General features: G+C 49.0%; 1 protein-coding gene across 1 annotated transcript in view; it reads right to left on the bottom strand.

Moving 5' to 3' along the window:
* The window catches only part of JPH3 (junctophilin 3), a 140,000-nt gene that overhangs the window by 91,599 nt on the left and 28,688 nt on the right, over nucleotides 1-19,713 (bottom strand). Inside the window, exon 2 of the mRNA XM_075009083.1 lies at nucleotides 16,457-17,234. Coding sequence (XP_074865184.1) covers nucleotides 16,457-17,234 — 778 coding nt within the window. The remainder of the gene's footprint in view (nucleotides 1-16,456; nucleotides 17,235-19,713) is intronic.

The following is a 19,713-nucleotide window of genomic DNA, read 5'->3' as shown; positions in this document are numbered from 1 at the left end:
CGCCACACTGTTCTTTCAGGAACAAGCTAATAGCTGTTTAAACAGCCACATTAAACAAGATGCAGCCAAGGTGAAGTGGAGGCATTTCGCTTCCTGTTGGAGGTTTTGGTTTCTTTTAAATCATTTGCTATAAAATCTTCTGAAGATTTTCCACCGGCTTCATTTCTGAGCATATACGCAAAGCAATTCTGTATTGCGCAGCCATCAAATTGTATTGTCCTGCACTCCATCCCCATCAAAAAGGTGGAATAAAATCAGCCATTATGCAGATTACTAAGTGCATCGAGGGGTCAGGGCAGGGGACCTCAAGGGCCAACGTTCAGAGTGGCTAGTCTGACCGGCACCATTCAACTGACAGGGGAGCTCTGCAGTAATAACTGGGCATTGTGTGTACATGACTTACTAATACAATGGTGTAGGGCAGGGGAGGAAAACAGCTGTATCCCAGCATCAGAACAACAGCACAATGCTGCTCTGTTCTGACAATGTCCTTGTACACAGAGCCCATCCCCATGGTATCTGGACATTTCAGCCCACATCACACACAGCATACAGCCTCTAAGTGTTCTCTGAACCGAAAGGTACCAGCCTTGCCTTGCAGGGGAACTTAAAACAGCTGCTGCCCAGAGAGGGCAGACTCTGAGTGCCAACAAATCGCTGATTATATATTTGTTCCATCAAGGATCCCCTAAATGCTCACGGAATCCAGCTGGGGATCCTTGCCTCTCTGTGCCGTTCATCGACCGTTCTGGCCTGGAGGTGGAAGCGCTGGCTGCACAATGAGTCAGAACACACCTGTGTTATCCAGCCTGACAGCTACACAGTTTGTTATAAGGTCAAGAGAGGAATAACAGCTGATCCTAATCACCGCTGACTGTGGTATCTCCTGACCCCCCCCACGAGCAAGAGGCGGGCTGTGGTGCAGAACAAGATAGAAGAGGACAGAACGGAGACAGTGCTGCAGCAACTTCCTGTGCCTGGCATTTGCCTGAAAACAGTTCTTCCGATCTGTAACCAAACACATCATGACCCACCTCACTGGAAGCTATCAAGCAGCATGGGGCCAGGTTGAAAGGACAATGCAGCTACAGCTCCTTGCTCTGGATGGCGGGTGGTAGGTCAGTGTGAAACAGCAAGGTGTAGAGAACCACTCTTCCCTCCAATGACTGACCTGGGCCTTCGTTTTCCAGGCTTCCCCCTCCAAATTGCTGCATCAAAAACACCCGACTTCCCTGCCACTTCCACGCCGCTGTTCTCATCTGATCCCCTGCTGCCTCCCTCCGTCTGTGTTCGGTTGGACCTTTGCAGGCTCGCCTCCAAGGCCTTACCCGATCCGGCATCTGCCTCCCGTCTCCTCCAGCCCTCTCTAAGAACTTCTCCAGCAGATCGACCATCAGGACAATGGTCTTTGGCCTTCTAGCAACGCATCCACTGAAGAGGGGCGTTCGGCCAGGGGGAACTGGTGGGGATGGGAGGTTACTGTGTGAGTGTAACGCGTAACATTCACCAAGAGGAAGGGGGCTAAAGCAGTGGTCCCCAGCCTTTTCCAGTGTACCTACCCCCACCAGGAACTGAGGTCATGAGCCATGGCTGGAAGTGGGGCTGAGGCGCATGGGGCCCCAGCCAGGGCCCGAGAACCAACAGCCAGGAACAGCGCCAAGGCCAGGAGTAGGGCCAATTTCTGCCTGGGCCAAAGCAAAGGTGGAGCTAAGTGGTGCTCCCTCCCTTTCCCTCTGGGTCTCGCTGTGCTCCCCCAAGCATTCCCCTGAACCCCCTTGGGGGCACCCCCTGCAATTTGGGCACCACTGAACTAGAGTCAGGAAGTTTTGTCCTTTGCTGCTGATGCCTGAGGGATCGCAGGAGCCTTGAGCCTGGCCTGCAGGCAGTGCTCTGACTGCGGTCACCACCCAGCACCATCAGAGAAGGGAAGCAGCGAAGCTCTAGCTCACAAAGGGCCCTTTCCAGGAAGTTCCTGACTGGGGGAGATGTCCAGCCCCAGTGACTGGCTGCGATGCTCTAATTAAGCCAGAAGGAGGCACAGGAAGCTGTCTGTGCAGCCTGGTAATTTTCTGGTTGGCTGCTACTGTGGACCCCATCTACTTGCCTAGCTCCCAGTCTGTTCTTCCTCTCCTTATCCCAACCCAACTCACCTCTTCTATCTGCCCCAGGTCCCTGCTCCTGTGCACCACTCATGATGCTGACTCTGGCTTTGGCCCATTTCTGGCTCTTGGCACCCTGATTCTAACCCAGGATCTGGCCCAAGGCCCGGGTTCTAGGCTCCTGACTCTAACCATTAGGATTGACCATCCACTCCCTGGTTCCTACATGATGTGGGATTCTCTTAGCTCCTGAGAAGACAAAACTGGGGGAGCTCTTTCTTTTTCAAAGCCTTCCTCTTTGGGAAGGTGGCTAGTTGTGGTTTTACTCTCTTGTTCCCCCTGAACAAAGGGGCTGCAAAGCAAGAGTCTAGCTGAGAAATGGAGACTGCCTCAAGGGCATCTGATAAAAAATTCTCCACAATGGTGCTACTTTGGAACCTCTCCGGAGATTCCTGCTGTATCCTCAGACTAGATACGGGCTAGAGAGATGCTGCCGAGAGCTGGAAACACTGAGGTGCTTGAGGAGCTGGAATTACAAATGTCCTCATGTCCTGGGCCTTTTGGATGCTGACCAAAGAGAGAGGGAATAGGCTCTCCTGTGCAGGTTTGGAACCCAAAGACGCTCGCCTAAAAACTTGGGGTGCGAAAAGTCTTTCTTGTGACAGAGAAGCAGCTGTGGCTTCAGAACAAGGTGGATGACAAAGCTGCCCTTAAGATGGACCCCCCCTCCCCGATTCCTTAAGGTGAGTGGGTAGATAGAAGGCCCAAAGCTATAGCAAAGACCAAGCCCTTCCTCATATATTTAGGCCCAAATGAGCTGTCACCACAGCAGTCTTGTGGGACAGTTGACCCCCATGGACATTTCCTTCCCCGCTGAGTTGCTCCTTGCATCCTACAGCCACAGTCAGTGGTAGACAGCAGTTTTACCGGCTGAGGAAAAAGCCAAGCTCTGCCTCAGAAACCTACCTTCCCAAAATGACTGTTCTCAAGGCTGCAGCAGAGGACAGGCGACATAGTTCTCACTCTCCTGGCAAGGGGCCCATCCCAGAATTACATGGCTCCTTATTCTGGGATGTCTCACACTGGCCCTAACGGCGTTAACGGAAGATAAGAAGACAGCCAATTAACCAGGCCATAGCTGAGGGGAATAGGTGGCTTAAGTAATCGCCTGACTGAATAATGAGGGAGCCAATCTGAGGAAGAAGCTGCCTGGGTGGGTTTTAAAGACAGTTGGCAGCAGAGAAAGGGTTGTAGGAAAGGAGTCTGCAGCCACTTTCTGGGAGACAAGAGGCGTGTTTGGTGACTACAGAGACGAAGTAGTCTGCAGTGACTCCTTGGGAGGAAGTCGTTTGGGACTGGAAGATCCAGAGAATGGGAGGCACCAGAAGGCGGGGAGAGGCTCAAGAAAAAGGCAGGAAGGTTTAAAATGGTAAAGACTTTGGATGCTGATTAGTAAGTCCCTGTGCGCTGGGACCTAGAATAGAAGGTGAGCCTGGGGCAGTGGCACGGCGAGGCAGTGAATGGGAAGACACCCTGAGCTCGTTTGTGAGTCTTCGATATCCTGGAATGGGAGGACGGGTGAGTTGGAGAGAGGGCTAAGCTGTGAACACAGAGCATCTCCTCTTGCTGGCAACCCGGAAGAGAGGGCAGGGTGTGGGCGATCCCCAGAACAACCAGCAGGAGATGCACTAGTGGTGAACCAACCCTGACACACCTCCTTGCACAGACCATATAACACCTGGCTTCCCGCTTGCTTTCCAGACATCCCTGGACAGCATCACATGGTTAGTCCCCTCTGACAGGCCCTGTCCTAGTGTCACATGCCTGCCTCACTTCTCAGGCCCTATTCCCGAAGAAACACATCCCTCCCCTACTCACTCAGCTCTGTCCTGGTGTCAGGTGGTTGCCACAGGCTGTGTTCCATTAACAGGTGACTCTCTGTACAAGTCACTTCCCAGGACAAACACCGGCATGCCCTCAGTTTGAATCCCTCCTCTTAATTCACAAGCTCAGGAGACGATTACAGCATGAATTATGAATGGCTGCGTTTCTTGTGCTCACTGCTTTAGAGTAATAGCTGCTCGTGCTATCTAAAATAGGTCAGCATGGGACATGGCTCACTGCTGCTGCTCCTCGACATTGAACTTTCACACTCAGTCTGTCTCCACCACCATATTTAACCAGGACCCATTTCAGCTTAAATCTGCTAGCAACAAATCCCCCTCCACCTGGGCCCCAGGTGGTTTCTCACCAAAGATGGGAAATCGAGCTGTATATGGACCATGGCTTCCTACCACCAGTTGCAATCCCTGTCTGCTCTGCTGTCTGCTGTTACAACGACATTTCTGATGACCCATGTGAGGGAGTAGAAATACACTCAAGTGCCCCATAGATAGCCTTCTGAGGCATCAAAAAGTTAGCAAACACCTTAAGTGCAAACGTAAGTACAGGCTGAACCTCTCTCGTCCAGCACCCTTGAGACCTGACTGGTGCCGAACCTGAGAATTTCCCAGACCACAGGAAGTCAACATTGTCTAGCACATTACCAACACTTCCACTGCTTACTGGGCTCTTAGAAGACACTAAGTGGTAAATTACAGCTAAATAACAGCACAGAAGACTGAGAGCCAGGATGGGCGGCTGTAAACAAACTTTGTGGGACCACAAATTGCTAACAACCCTGATAAGTGGTTGTCTAGCTAACTAAAATCAGGCTGGATTACAGGTGTTGCCAGATGAGAATGGTGGACTAGAGAGGTTCAACCTGTACTCATAAGTATAAGACCCCATGCATAAGCTAGAGAAAGAACTAGAGTGTAAGTCAGTGTATCGCCTATAGTAACTTTATTGTAGCTTAGCATGTTTTGGACACTAAGGCTACGTCTACACGTGAAGCCTACATCGAAATAGATTATTTCGATGTAGCAACATCGAAATAGGCTATTTCGAAGAATAACGTCTACACATCCTCCAGGGCTGGCAACGTCGATGTTCAACTTCGACGTTGCGCAGCACCACATCGAAATAGGCGCTGCAAGGGAACGTCTACACGCCAAAGTAGCACACATCGAAATAAGGGTGCCAGGCACAGCTGCAGACAGGGTCACAGGGCGGACTGAACAGCAAGCCGCTCCCTTAAAGGGCCCCTCCCAGACACAGTTGTACTAAACAACACAAGATACACAGAGCCGACAACTGGTTGCAGACCCTGTGCCTGCAGCATGGATCCCCAGCTGCCGCAGCAGCAGCCAGAAGCCCTGGGCTAAGGGCTGCTGCACACAGTGACCATAGAGCCCCGCTGGGGCTAGAGAGAGAGCATCTCTCAACCCCCCAGCTGATGGCTGCCATGGAGGACCCGGCAATTTCGACGTTGCGGGACGCAGATCGTCTACACGGTCCCTACTTCGACGTTGAACGTCGAAGTAGGGCGCTATTCCGATCCCCTCATGAGGTTAGGGACTTCGACGTCTCGCCGCCTAACGTCGAAGTTAACTTCGAAATAGCACCCGACGCGTGTAGCCGCGACGGGCACTATTTCGAAGTTAGTGCCGCTACTTCGAAGTAGCGTGCACGTGTAGACTCAGCTTAAGTGCTCTGTTCTGTTATTTCATCTGGGTTGGATTTTTGAAGAATATCTGGATGGTTCAACTAACCTTCTGCACTTTGCCATTAAACTATAGAGGGATTTCTCTTGCCTTCTGGCTTCCTTCTACTTCTTATGCGGTGATGGCGTCCTGAATAGCAGCTATGCCAAATCAAAGGATTTTACTAGTCTCATCTGGTTCCAGTTCTCTTTGCTCAGCTCACTCTTCTTTAAAATTATTTTCAAGTTTCCTGTTCTAAAGTTGAATGTTACTGTTACAGATTTTGGTCAATTTCTCTGCTGTGGGCAGCAATAATTTTTCTCACCATTTTCTTAGTGGTCTGACTAGAATACATCTTGGACCGACTCCTGTGCTGTACTTAGGAATGACCTGGGAGTACTTAGGACTTAGCTGTTGAGTGGTTTAGAAGCTGCTGTTCCAAAGAGCAGTTCATAAACATATTGACATTTTTTTTCCCGTAAGACATATCCTGATATGTGACCAGTTTATATGTGGAATATCTCATCTCGGAAAGGGGCCTTGAGCAGGAGTGTGCAAACTATTTAGTGCACAGGCCACATCAGGTTATAAAAATTTTATGGCAGCCCAACAGTGCTCACCAAGTTGGGGTTGGGGTGCGGTCTCCAGCTGGGGGTGGGCTGTGGGGTGGGGCCAGGAATAAGAAGTTTGGGGTGTAGGAGAGTGCTCTGGGCTGAGACTAAGGGGTTCCGAGGCTGGGAGGGGGATCAGGGCAGGCGTGCCTGATGTGTGGGGGTGCTTAGAGATGCAGACTCTGGGCAGCACTTACCTCTTCAAGCAGCTCCTCGGAGCAGTGGCATGTCCCCCATCTAGCCAGCTCCTACGCAGCCAGGCAATTCTGTTCGTTGCCCCACCCACAGATGCCGGCCCTGCAGCTCCCCTTGGCCATGATTCTCAGCCAATGGGAGCTGTGAGAGTGGCACTCAGGAGAGGGGCAACCAACCCAGCCCCCTGGCTGCCCATGCACCTAAGAGCCAGGGTGGGGGGACATGCTTCGGGGGGCCACGCAGAGCCACAGCATGCACAGAGCACAGCAAGCCCCACACCCCGCTTCCCTGTGGGAACTGGAGGTCCAGATTAAAAGGTATATATCGTGTGGAGTGTATATCTACCCATAGTGAGGTCAGCTGTCTCTTCCATTACTGCCTACTGCAATCCAGGGCTTTGGAACATCCTGACTTGTGACAGTAAGCAGCAAAGGCTGTATTGCTCATGCCACAAGATACTCAAGGAGAATACAGGGCCTGTGGATATGTAGTGGCCCCAGCAAAGGAGCCCCATCCCTTACAGTCAAGTCCTGTATCTGCTCAACGAGGGATGCTACATGACCCAGCTCTAAATCTTGCTTGCTTGGGCCCAGCTATACATTTAAACTTTTGGCATCCATCCACCACCAGGTGACAGAGGGTCTGGTGTCTACTTCTGCTTCCTTCTGAGCTGACAACGCTAAGTGGTATTTTTCCCCCAGAAGAAATATGAATGAAACAGCCCATAATACAAACAGAGGATTCCTTTGGGCACCATGGAAACGCATTCTAAGTAGAATTGGGTGGATTCTGTGTTTATATTTTTAAAATGAAATTCAATGGATAATGTCAGTGTTCATTTCCAAACGTGAGACTTGATCTCTGGCTCTAGTACCCCACTAACTTCACTGGAGCTACACCAGCATACAACAGATGTTAAGAGAGTGGTGAATTAAAGCCATACTCTTTCATTCTAATTTCATTAAAGAAAATCTGGAATAGCTAATCCCTGATTCTTATTTATCCACAGTTTATGTTAAAAAGCCTTTTAAACAAACTCCTTTCCTGTTACCACTAACTCCAGTCTGGGTTCTCAACATTGCTTCTGTTTTCACAATTTACCCATAACTATTTATGATGCATTTTTACTTTTCATTTTTTTTTAATTTCCCTCTGTTTGGACAGTGACATTCAGTGAAGCGATTTTTCAATTTTTTTTCCTTTTCAAGGTTCCAATTACTAACAATCTAGTGTCTGAGGTACAGGGACTTGCTGATTATCTTAACAAAATTGTAATAAAGAAGTACAATAAATATATGAAAACATTTCTCAGTGCTCTTAGGTTTTGTAAACTCTTGTACCCTAAATTTTGGCCCTTTGAAGACTCTAGAAGCGGAGAATAACCTGAATGGGTCTTGGGGCACACTCAGAAACAACACTGCCTGAAATACTCTGGCTCCTTTCTCTCTGCATGCACAGTGGCTGGCTACACGTCCGCTTTTCGTTTTGACTTTGCTGCTGCTGCTGTTCCTTTTGCAGAGCACAGGGCATGCATTAATAACTAAAGAGTGAAACTGACTGCATGCAAAGTGCTGTCAAAATGTACCAAGTAAACCAGGAATCAAGAAAAGAGCGTTTTCCTTCATCTCTTTCAGTTATAGAAATCTTAGCTGTTTAGTGCAACAATAACAGTTACAGGATTTTCAGATGGGAAAATGATTTTTAAGTTAATGGCGTCTCTTTAAACAGATAAAAGATATATAGCCACTGTCATCCAAAGATCTCTATGTGCATAACAAACTTTACAAAAGGAGCATTTACACAAGACTATACTGTCTACACTGTGTTCTCTTGACCCATTACTGAAATGCAGCTACCTCTGGGGTGGAGTGCATCAGCCATTTAACAAGGCATAAGTACAAGTTCAACCTCTGTAGTCTAGCACCCTCGGGACCTGACTGGTGCTGAACCAGAGAATTTGCTGGACCACAGGAGGTCAATATAGTCTATCACATTACCAACACTTCCACTGCTTGCTGGGCTCTTAGAAGACATTCAGGGGTAAATGACAGCTAAATAACAGCACAGAACACTGAGAGCCAGGAGTGGTGGCTGCAAACAAGCTCTATGGGACCACAGGAGACATGGCCACACCCATGATAAGAGACAATAATTTGATGCAACACCAGTTAGAAAACATCATCCAGTGCGAATATGCTCAAAACAAGCTCAGGGGGCTCATTCACATTGCAGTAAGCGATCCTGCACACTTTTTGCTAAAGGTTTTGAAGTGTCACTTTGCATATGGATGATTGAAACTTACAGTTTGTCCAATCCAATTAGATCTGGGCGGCACCAGACTTCTGCTTTTTTCTCCCCTTTCCTTTCTAATTTATCTCACCTCATTCAGAAAATGGAGAGGAAATTCAATGCTGTAATACAGAATCTCTGCACTACAGTCAGTTATCTTAAGGGACATTTAATCAACACAAGAGCCTTTTCTCCTCAGCCCTCCTCTCTGGCCTGCAGTAGATTCTGAGTCATTAGGCTCCCAGGTAGATTTGGGGAGCCAGCTAGTGAGCTAAGCTCTGTGCATCTGTCATGCGCATTTGTGTAAATCTAGCTAGCTGGCTGCAGGGAGAGAATAGTTTAATATGCCTCTAAATCACATTTTCTGAATGCATCATTATCACATGCCCCTCCTTCTTCCCCATCACCGCTCCACAACCAAGCTTCCATGAGTCCAAAGATTTCTATTAAGAAGGAAATGAGAGGGAGGGTGCTGGCACAAGGAAAGGGCTGAAAGGAACTTCTCATGGGATGACACAGTGTTGGAACAGGGGCAACGTATCAGGGTGTTTTACGCAGGGATGAGACTAGGTAATAAGAGGGATTGAATAACATGCTCCCATCCATTGGCCTGGTCACTGGGCTGTGGAATGGGCTGGGACTCGATACCATTTTGACTTTATTTAAATCTGCAGTTTCCACTGAAAGGAAAGCCAGCACTAGGATTCCAGAGGGGTTGACAGCAGAGTTCCCTGCAAGCTGGGTGCTTGGGGTTGACCAAGAGAGATTCAAGTGCTGTCCAACCAATTAGCAGAGTGCCCACAGCCACTCACAGTGGACAGCATGTGTTTCTATTGGTGGTGCACATTCACACATACCTTGGTGCACACAACAAAATTTATTCCCACCCACTGATGTTAAAAATTGGAGGGAACCTTGGCTGTCAGGTCAGGATGGAGGAATCTGCAGAGACGTGGAGGGAGCCCCAAGGACTAGAATAGTATGGAAAGTGGCAGATCAGGATTGAATGGCAGAGGAGAGCCCAGGACTGGGACAGCAGGGAGGTGGAGGAGTACGGGGCACTGGAGGATCTTTAGGGGGGAGCCCGCAGTGGGAATAGCTTGGGGGCTACAGGCCAGAGCTAGGGTGCACCAACACAGCTGCATGTCAGAGCTGGAAAAGCCGGAGTGGTACAGGTCTGGGTCTTGGGCATGCTGGCACAATACATATATACCAACTGCTCCTCCCTGGCCAGCTCCACGACCCCCAGCCTTATGGCCAAGAGCTCTAAAATTTACCCCTCATTAGTAACTTAACAAAAAAGGCAGGTCGCTGTGGAGTGGCTGAGGCCTTACATCCAACCCACAAATAGAATCATAGAACACTAGGACTGGAAGGGACCTCGAGAGGCCATTGAGTCCAGCCCCCTGCCCTCATGGCAGGACCAAGTACTGTCTAGACCATCCCTGACAGACACTTACCTAACCTGTTCTGAAATATCTCCAGAGATGGAGATTCCACAACCTCCCTAGGCAATTTATTCCAGTGTTTGACCACCCTGACAGTTAGGAACTTATTCCTAATGTCCAACCTAAACCTCCTTTGCTGCAGTTTAAGCCCATTGCTTCTTGTTGTGTCCTCAGAGGCCAAGAAGAACAAGTTTTCTCCCTCCTCCTTATGACACCCTTTTAAATACCTGAAAACCACTATCATGTCCCCCCTTAATCTTCTTTTTTCCAAACTAAACAAGCCCAATTCTTTCAGCCTTTCTTCATAAGTCATGTTCTCTGGACCTTTGATCATTCTTGTTGCTCTCTTCTGGACCCTTTCCAATTTCTCCACATCCTTCTTGAAATGTGGTACCCAGAACTGGACACAATACTCCAACTGGGGCCTAACGAGAGCAGAGTAGAGTGGAAGAATGACTTCTCGTGTCCTGTTCACAACACACCCGTTAATGCATCCCAGAATCATGTTTGCTTTTTTTGCAACAGCATCACACTGTTGACTCATATTTAACTTGTGGTCCACTCCAACCCCGAGATCCCTTTCTGACATACTCCTTCCTAGACAGGCACTTCCCATTCTGTATGTGTGAAACTGATTGTTCCTTCCTAAGTGGAGCACTTTGCATTTGTCTTTATTAAACTTCATCCTGTTTACTTCAGACCATTTCTCCAATTTGTCCAGATCATTTTGAATTTTGACCCTATCCTCCAAAGCAGTTGCAACTCCTCCTAGCTTGGTATCATCTGCAAACTTAGTAAGTGTACTGTCTATGCCAATATCTAAATCATGATGAAGATATTGAATAGAACAGGTCCCAATACAGACCCCTGCAGAACCCCACTTGTTATACCTTTTCAGCAGGATTGAGAACCCTTAATAACTACTCTCTGAATATGATTATCCAGCCACTTTTGCACCCACATTATAGTAGCCCCATCTAAGTTGTATTTGCCTAATTTATTGATAAGAATATCATGCGAGACCATTTCAAATGCGTTACTAAAATCTAGGTATACCACATCCACCACTTCTCCCTTATCCACAAGACTCGTTATTCTATCAAAGAAAGCTATCAGATTGGTTTGACATGATTTGTTCTTTGCAAATCCATGCTGGCTGTTCCCAATCAGCTTACCACCTTCCAGGTGTTTGCAGATGATTTCCTTAATTACTTGTTCCATTATCTTTCCTGACACAGAAGTTAAACTGACTGGTCTGTAGCTTCCTGCATTGTTCTTATTCTCCTTTTTATAGCTGGGGAATAGACTGTTCTAATTTGGTGGCAATGTGTGTCACTTGACTTGCAGGCCTACAGCCTCCCCAGTGAGTTCTTTCAGGTGATACAGGGTGATATGGGACAGAAGGATTTTTTTTTTTTGCCAAAGGCATTAGGAGCTCTGCAGTGGATTCTTAGCTCCACTGTAGACTTCCTGTTACCTTGTCACTTCTTCTCTCCACCTCTCAGTTCCCCAGCTCTAAAATGGACATAACAATCCATTCTCTCTTCTGCCCTTTGACAGTGTTGTCTATTTAGATAGTAAACTCTTTGGGGGCGAGGACTCACTCTTCCTCTGGGCATGAAACAAAAAAAGCAGTCCTGTGGCACTTAAAGACTAACAGAATAGTTTATAGTGATGAGCTTTCATGGGACAGACCCACTTCTTCAGATCTGGGAAATTCTGACAAGTGAAAACTGAGATGAAGGGAATTTAACGGAAAGATTAAAATAAATAAAGAAAAACTGACGAATCAGCTAGATAGGACAGAAGTGGGGCAGAGGGGGAAGCAAATTACTACTGCAAGTGTCCGTTAAGTGGGCTGCCTGGGATCACTACAAATGTCAGATAGGGAGACTGTCCTTATAATGCATAAGGTAATTGATATCTTTGTTGAGTCTGAGGCGTAAAGTGGCAAACTTGATTAATGAACTCCAATTCAAATGTCTCCCTTTGTAATCTGGTGTTAAAGTCTCTTTGTTTTAGAATGCAGGTTTTTAAGTTTTGAATGCTGCGACCTGCAAGGATGAAATGCTCACGGACAGGTTTATGTGTATTCGGATTCCTAATGTCTGATTTGTATCCACTCGTTCTTTGGCAAATAATTTTTCTTCCCCTACTCTCTTCTGTCTTAGCTAGTTGATTTGTCATATTTTAGTTCACTTTTTTTCTATCTTTTTGTTATATTCTCTTTGTCTCCATTTTCATTTATCAGAATTCCCCAGATCTGAAGAAGTGGGTCTGTCCGACGAAAGCTCATCACCCAATAAATTATTTTGTTAGTCTTCAAAGTGCTACAGGACTGCTTTTTTTTTTTTTGTGGAGATACACACGAACACTGCTACTTCTACAGAACAAAAAAGCAGTCCTCCAGCACTTTGAAGACTAACAAAATGATTTATTAGGTGATGAGCCTTCGTGGGACAGATGCACTTTTCAGATTTGGAAAGTCTACCGCTCTGGGGCTATTCACCTCTGGGTATGGACAGCTCACAACGGAGGCCTGATTTCAACTGGGGTCTCTGTGCACAGCCTTCATACAAATAGTTAATAATAATAATAATAGTGACAAATGAGTAGTGGTAGCACTCAGGATGTGTGCTGCCCCTCTGTGTCCTTGTCAAAATTTTAATTGCTAAAGGGGGTGCTCCCTCCCTCCACCCCCTTCGCCAGTCGCGTATGGTAATAAGAGAATTTGGCTGTGAAAGTTTGAAGGAAAGAGAGACGGGACTCTTTTCTCCCCCCAGCCTTCCCCAGCCTTCTCTCCAGCCTTCCCCAGGCTTTTTCAGAGGTCTGAAACAAGGTTCATTCTTTCATATAAAGCTGAAATGTTGTTCGGTGTTGGCAACACACATAACTCTCATTGATATTTTCCGGGGTCGGGGGTGAGGTAAGGGGCTTCCAGGGGATCATGGGGCAGGGCCAGAGGCCCAGATGAGATTTCACCAGCCAAATGACTGCAAGGCCCTCCTCCCTGCATTCAGGTGGGTGACGCCGCAGTTCCGCTTCCCCCCAGTGAATGGGTTTTCCCTAGATTGACAGGAATTCTCTGGATTTTGCTAAACACCTCGTGGGCGGCACAGAGCAGGTACCGAGCACAGCAGTGCTACGGGAAGCATGAAATAAGGCACATGGAGCTCCCATCTCTGAGATGTCAATGCTGTGTGCCCCAGCACACAGGCAGAGGGAACTAGGATGAGTGCGGGTAAGTGGAAGAGTGGGTCACTTGGAGGCCTTCCCCTGCACATGCTACCTGTCTTGTGGCTGAGTCAATTAAAGCATTGTAATCATCAGCGACTAGCAGGGGGGCTGCTCTTCAAGGAGCTCTGCATTTGATCACACATCCTAGAAAGCATTTGCCAATACATACCCCAGACTGGGTCAGCACGGGAAACAGAACAGGAGAACAAAGTCCAAGTGAGAGAGAAACACGAAACAGCCCATAGAGAAAGGGTGGTGAAGGATGGATCGATTAGAGAAAATGAACCCAGGCCCAGAGAGAAAAACTGTCAAGGTGTAATTAAAAGCTAGAACTGGGTCTTTCCCTCAGGTCTCTTGCACTCCTCTGTGATTAAGGAGAGCCTGGCGGAGTGTCTGGCTTCCTGGGGCATGCAGAAATTCTGTGGGTACACTGCACCCTTGCCCTCAAAGCAGAGAACAAAAGAGCCTAGCGAAGGCTGAACCCTTCCTAGAGCTGGGGATGTAACTAGGGCTCTGTCCCCTCTGCCCTTTGAAATCTTGTTTTTCAGGAGCAGGGAGACACAGATGGGAATCCACCTGGCACCAGCCAGGACGTAGAAGATGTCTCTGAGCTACAGACCAGGCAGAGAAAACTAGGAAAGTAGCTTGCAGAGAACCCTTCTGACCAGCATTAGATATACAGTCCCCTTAAAGCAGGGCTTCCGAACAGGATGGAGAGAAAAGCAGCAGCAAAAGAGTTAATGAAACAGCACCTCCTACATGACCGCTGTCTTGTCACTGTGTCCTCCACAAGTGATGCCACTGGTAAACAAACAGAGAGAGGAAATTAAACACCAAGGCCGTGCCACGAAATTGACAGCGAGGGGCATATGTCACTTATCAAGCCACTTGACTCCTGCTAGCCTTACTGGCAGCTGCCTGGCTACATCTCTGCATTCCTGTCTGAAAGAGTCACCTATTAACAGGGGGCCTGAGCGAGGCAACTGTGAATTGCAGCTGGTTCCCAGTTCCTTGCAAACTGGCCTGTTGCTTCACAGCCTATGTCCTGCAGCCGGAGAGGCAATGCTGTGAAAATAGGGTCATGACCCTTGACCTCCAGGGTAGGCATATCTATAGACATAGTGTCACTGGGCGTTGGCATGAGGTGGCCACCGGATGAATCTGGCGTTCCGGAACATCACATAGGGTAACCTTAAAATGTGCAGCTACGTCCCCTGCTGCCCAGGTTCTTATATTAACTGAAGATTTTATTTTGCTCTCTTCACTCACTTTGACACTCAGCAGAAGTTTTCTGGACCTGAGAACGTCTTTGGATGTGTGCTCACTCCATGGGGCTGAGCTGACCTTTCATCTTAGGGCAGAGTTGGCTCCAGATGAGAATCATCTCTCCCATGAGTTCTACACAAACAACTGCCACCCTTGGCAACCGGAGGGATGCTGAAAGCTATGCAGAGCCAAATTCCAGACTGGCTTAGTGCAACCAGCTTATGACATTTGTTCTCCTTCATAGCTTTAGTGCCCAAAAAAGATCCTCTCTATATAGCTAACCAAGACTTTGGAACAAGTTGAGACAGCCCTTGAAAAACCCATCCCTGGTTTCAAGACCCAGTTTATGCAAGGATCGGATATCTAGGAACATGGTTTAGTCTTCCAAGCTGGGTGCAGGTAGCCAATAAAACTACAGATGAAGCCTCCCTAGTCCAGCACCCTTGAGACCTGACTGGTGCCAAATGAGAGGATTTGCAAGACCATGGCCCGTCAATATCGTCTAGCAGCATTACCAACACCTCCACAGCTTGCTGGACTCTTAGAAGATGGCAGGAGTAAATTAGAGCTAAATAACAGCACAGAACACTGAGAGCCAGGACTGGGGGCTGTAAACAAACTTTACAGGACCACTGGAAACTTGGCCACGCCCACGACACGCAGACATCCAGCTGACTAAAATCATGCCAGATTATGGATGTTGCCAGGTGAGAGCATGCCGGATTAAAGAGGTTCAACCCATACTACTACTTTACCTTGATAATACTGACCCAGATTTGCAGTTGCACCCCAACCTGACCTTCGTTTTTGCAGAGTTTTGTATAGGCTGCTAGAATCTGTCACCAACACACGCACGTGCCCAGGCTGGACTTTGCAATAATAAAATCAACTGACTGCACTACCTTACTCAAAAACACAAGTTAAGGCTCCCCCACCCGTCTGAAGCAGCATCTTGCCAAGTGGTTAAGTTAAATTTGCGCAAAAATGGCTCAGTTCTTCAATCCAAATGCAGGCAAAACTCAGCTGGCTATCAGAGCACAAGGGCTCCAGGATTAGGCCATGAAGCTCAGCATATCTAATTTTCAGTCCTTGGCTTCCCCCTGCAGCTTTGCATCCCCACACATTGACACATGAACTGTGCTGCACCAATACGACAGGACATGAGGAACCCTTGATGACCCTGAGCAGCTCAGACTGTGTCTGTCAGGCTGTGAGTGCCAGAGAGAACCAAAAACGTTCCATCCGTGTCCAGCAGCCTCAATAAAGGATCCTCTTCCCATGCATTCAGGCCAAACCTTGTCCCTCTGCAGCCCCACAGAACACCACAGAGCTCCAGGTGGCAGCAACATGAAGGGCTCTCTGTTACTTTGCCAGCCAACATCTCCCCTGACCAGGCCCACCAAGGGGTGGGGAGAGGGCAAAGAGGGCGGTTGCCCCCGGGCCCGGCTTTTCAAAGGGGCGCGGACCCCGAGCACTGGCCGCTGACAAAGTACCAGCAGCGGCCGGAGCTCCAGGCCTGTTTGAAATGCTGTGAAGCGCTGTGCTGCCGCTCTGCATGCGGTTCTGAGGGCATACGGTGCGGGCGTCAGGGCTGACTGGCCTAAACCCCGCCTCATCCATGATTGGCACCACCCCTTCTGGGGCAGGGGCCTGGGTCCCCCTTCCACCTTCCCCCCGATCTCCTCTCCTCTCGGTAACCACCGGACATAACAACAGGGTCACCTTACCTGGAAGCCGCAATCTCCGCTTTCTGCTTGGCGATGGTGGCCGCCCTCTCAGCCGCCTCAACAGCCCGATCCACCTTCTCGCGGATCTTGCTGGCCCTCAGCGGGATGAGGTTCTTCCGCTTGCCGCTCACCAGGATGTTCTGTTTGTATTTCCCCTCCTCCTTGGTGCCGTCCGGAAAAGTCATGCAGCCGTAGCCATGGCGCTTGTTGTTGGCCCACTCCCCCTCGTACTTTAGCCCGTCCGAGCGCTGGCTGACCCCGAAGCCTGAGCGCTTGTCGTTCTTCCACTCGCCCACATAGATCTCCGTGGTGGTGGCGTCGATGTCGTCCTCGATGACGGACAGCTCGGCCTCGCCCTCGCCCAAGCTGATGGTAGAGTTGATGTCACTGGCGGTGGAGCTGACGGTGCTCATACCTGCCTCGCTCCGGAAGGAGCTCTGCTTGCTGCGCTGGCTGGCCAGGGAGCTCTTGGACTCCGACTTGCGCAGCTTGAGCCCGCTCAGCAAGGACCGCCGGAAAAGCCCCTTCTTCTTGCTCTTGAGGATCTCGGCGTCGCTGTGGGCCATGAGGACGAAGCCACCCCTGGAGACTGCTGGGCTGCCGGCCACAGCGGGTGAGGAGTCAGGGTGCAGTGCCGTGCCGTTGGTGTGCTCGCTGCGCAGCGAGTTGATGGACGTCCTCAGGGGCGACCTAATAACCGCGGCCATGCCATAGGGGACGCTCTGCCGGACGCCATAGCCCTGGCGCATGCCACCGACCCACTGGCCCTGGTACGTCCCTGTGAATAGAAGTGCCAGAGAGGGGAAAAACAGAGAGAGATTGAATTACGCACTGCACAGAGCCTTGCCTGGTGGGCTGGGTACAGAAGCATAGCAATCCTTGAGTCATTCATTTCTGGGAGGATGGGAACCCAGCAAACTGCAGATCCAGATCGAACCCTCCCCCAACTCCCAAGCCTAGAAGTGCTCTCAATCCAAGCCTGTCTCTATTGTCGGGAGCAGCCAGCATGTTGGGGGAAGGAGGAAGAAATATTTCAGCAAGATCCTAGGAATGCACTTCACCTCCCCTGGGAGTCAGCCTGGAAATAATAGGAAACAGCAAAGGCACCATATCACATGGGCCTAACCTTCCAGGAATCGCCTGTCACGGCCATGCCCGCAACTAAAAAGAACAAGAGCCTGGGAACTCTCATCCTAGAGCAGACTAACATCCCATCTAGCTTGGTTGCCAGCCTCCAACAATGCTCAAAGCTGGCTGGTACGCTACAAAAGATTTCTGTATCTACAAAGCGCCTTCCATCCAAAGAGCAGCAGAAGGAAGCAGCAATGAGGAAAGAAAGGCCACATGCCTCAAGACCTGTCTGGATGTTGCATCAGAAATGTGCACCCCTCTGCACACCTACACTTGCATGAGCAAGCGGCTTATTTTATAGGTTCGTAGGGGTCTACGTGTATCCATGGGCTCTTGCAATATTGTGGGTGGGAAAGTATGTGCAGTTTTGTGCAAAAGGCATAACGTCATTATTATATTTGTAAGTGTACAATACTTGGCTTTGGAGGGTACAGTACTGTCTTCCTGAGCTGAGCTGACGTGAACGTCATGTCCTGAACGTCTGCAATCAGCATCCTTTGTAATTATACCACATTCATTTTAACTGCAGATCTCAGTCCTAAGTCTTAGCGTGCTTACTCTGTTCTGGACTGTCTGCAAAGCTGAGCATTGCCAAGCTGACTGAGTGTACAAGTGGTTACGTACACAAGCAGATGCTTCCTCTTTTGCCAGCCAGGAAGTGGCCATGTGTGTAAGGCAGCAGCTAAGGTTTGCTACAAAGCTATCCACCTTCCCCCAGGGCCTGCCCTGTCAAGGAGCAAGGTCAGTGGGAGACACTTAGCACCACCCGGCATGCACTCATCAACTTGCAAAATTGGGCCACTCCCTTGTACCATACCGACTCCTATGCTTTAATGGCTTCTGAAAATAGACTTGCTGAAACAGTGACCTCTCCCTGGACCAAACTGAAACTAAACCTTGGTAAAAAAAAAAAATCAGCCCCGGTAAAGCCCTGACTATGACCTCGGATTTAGTCTGATGAAGCTTTTCTTTCTTTCTGTGAAGAACATAACACATTCTTTGCCCTTCACAATAATCATTCAGAAAGTAGAGACCTGTTATGTTTATCCTAGTCCATCCCTGTGGTTGGTGGAGGTTTGTTCCATGCAATGTGTTCTCCAGGTCTGAGTGACCTGAGAAACAGGGCTTCCATTGGTTCCTTTGCTAGATTCTCATACAGCCTGCAAAGACAGAGCAATGAAGGCCAGAAGGGGTAATAAAGATCATGCAATCTGAAGTCTAGCATATCACAGGTCATAGAACCTCTGCCTACTCATACCACTAGGAGCCAGTTCCTAAAATCCAACCAAATTTTCTCTTTATCTCCTGTTATTGGAAATTCCCAAAATAATTCTGCTCCCTCCTCGAAAGCTATGTTAGCCAAACATTTCTCTGCTGTTTTGTTTATCACTTTTTTTTGTACATGGATGGGCAGGTAATCTTAGGGGTGGGGGAGGAAGGCCCCCATCCCTTCCCCTGCCACTTGAAGCACCACCCTTACCACCCAAGGCCCCCCATGGAAACCATGCACCTCCACTGTTGGGCAGATCCCCTAGCCAGCTCCCTCCCAAAGCAGGCAGCACAGGGCCCCAGAAAAGGACACGGTGCTGTAACCAGACAAAAATGGAAAAAAGCAGCCCTGGTTACTGATGCTCTTTGTTCATCTGGCAGGTGTTGGGAATGTTACCCGTCCCCCAAACGGCAAAGATGGGCGACAAGCAATGGACATAAACCACCAAGTCGGGGCTGCGGTGGGGGAACAGACAAGGAGGCAGACAGAACCTCAGCCAACATCATCACCACCTCCAAATGATCTCAGCTCTCAGACACTCAGCAGCCCTCTGCAAGCTGGACAAGACAGATATTAAGTTGAATGTCACCCTCCCAGCAGCGATACCATAGCTCTTGACAGAGCCCCAGTTCAACAGAGCACTTAAGCATCTGTGTAACCCGAGTAGTCCTGTTGACTTGATTTAAAGCTCAACTGCTTTGCTAGATCAGGCTCTCACTCTGCTTAGGAGTCTGTAAAGACCCTGAGGAAGAGGGGTGACAGTAGAGCACCTCCTGGGTACACCCTAGAACAGAATCTCTGGCCCAGGGCCAAGCTCCCCAAAGACGTTGCATGAACTTTCTGCTTTCGCTTTTCT

This window comes from Carettochelys insculpta, chromosome 14 (genome assembly GCF_033958435.1).
Source record: "Carettochelys insculpta isolate YL-2023 chromosome 14, ASM3395843v1, whole genome shotgun sequence".
In the NCBI taxonomy this organism is placed as follows: Eukaryota; Metazoa; Chordata; order Testudines; family Carettochelyidae; genus Carettochelys; species Carettochelys insculpta.
The sequence above is the reverse complement of the archived record's forward strand: the minus strand, read 5'-3'. Positions and strand labels throughout refer to the sequence as shown.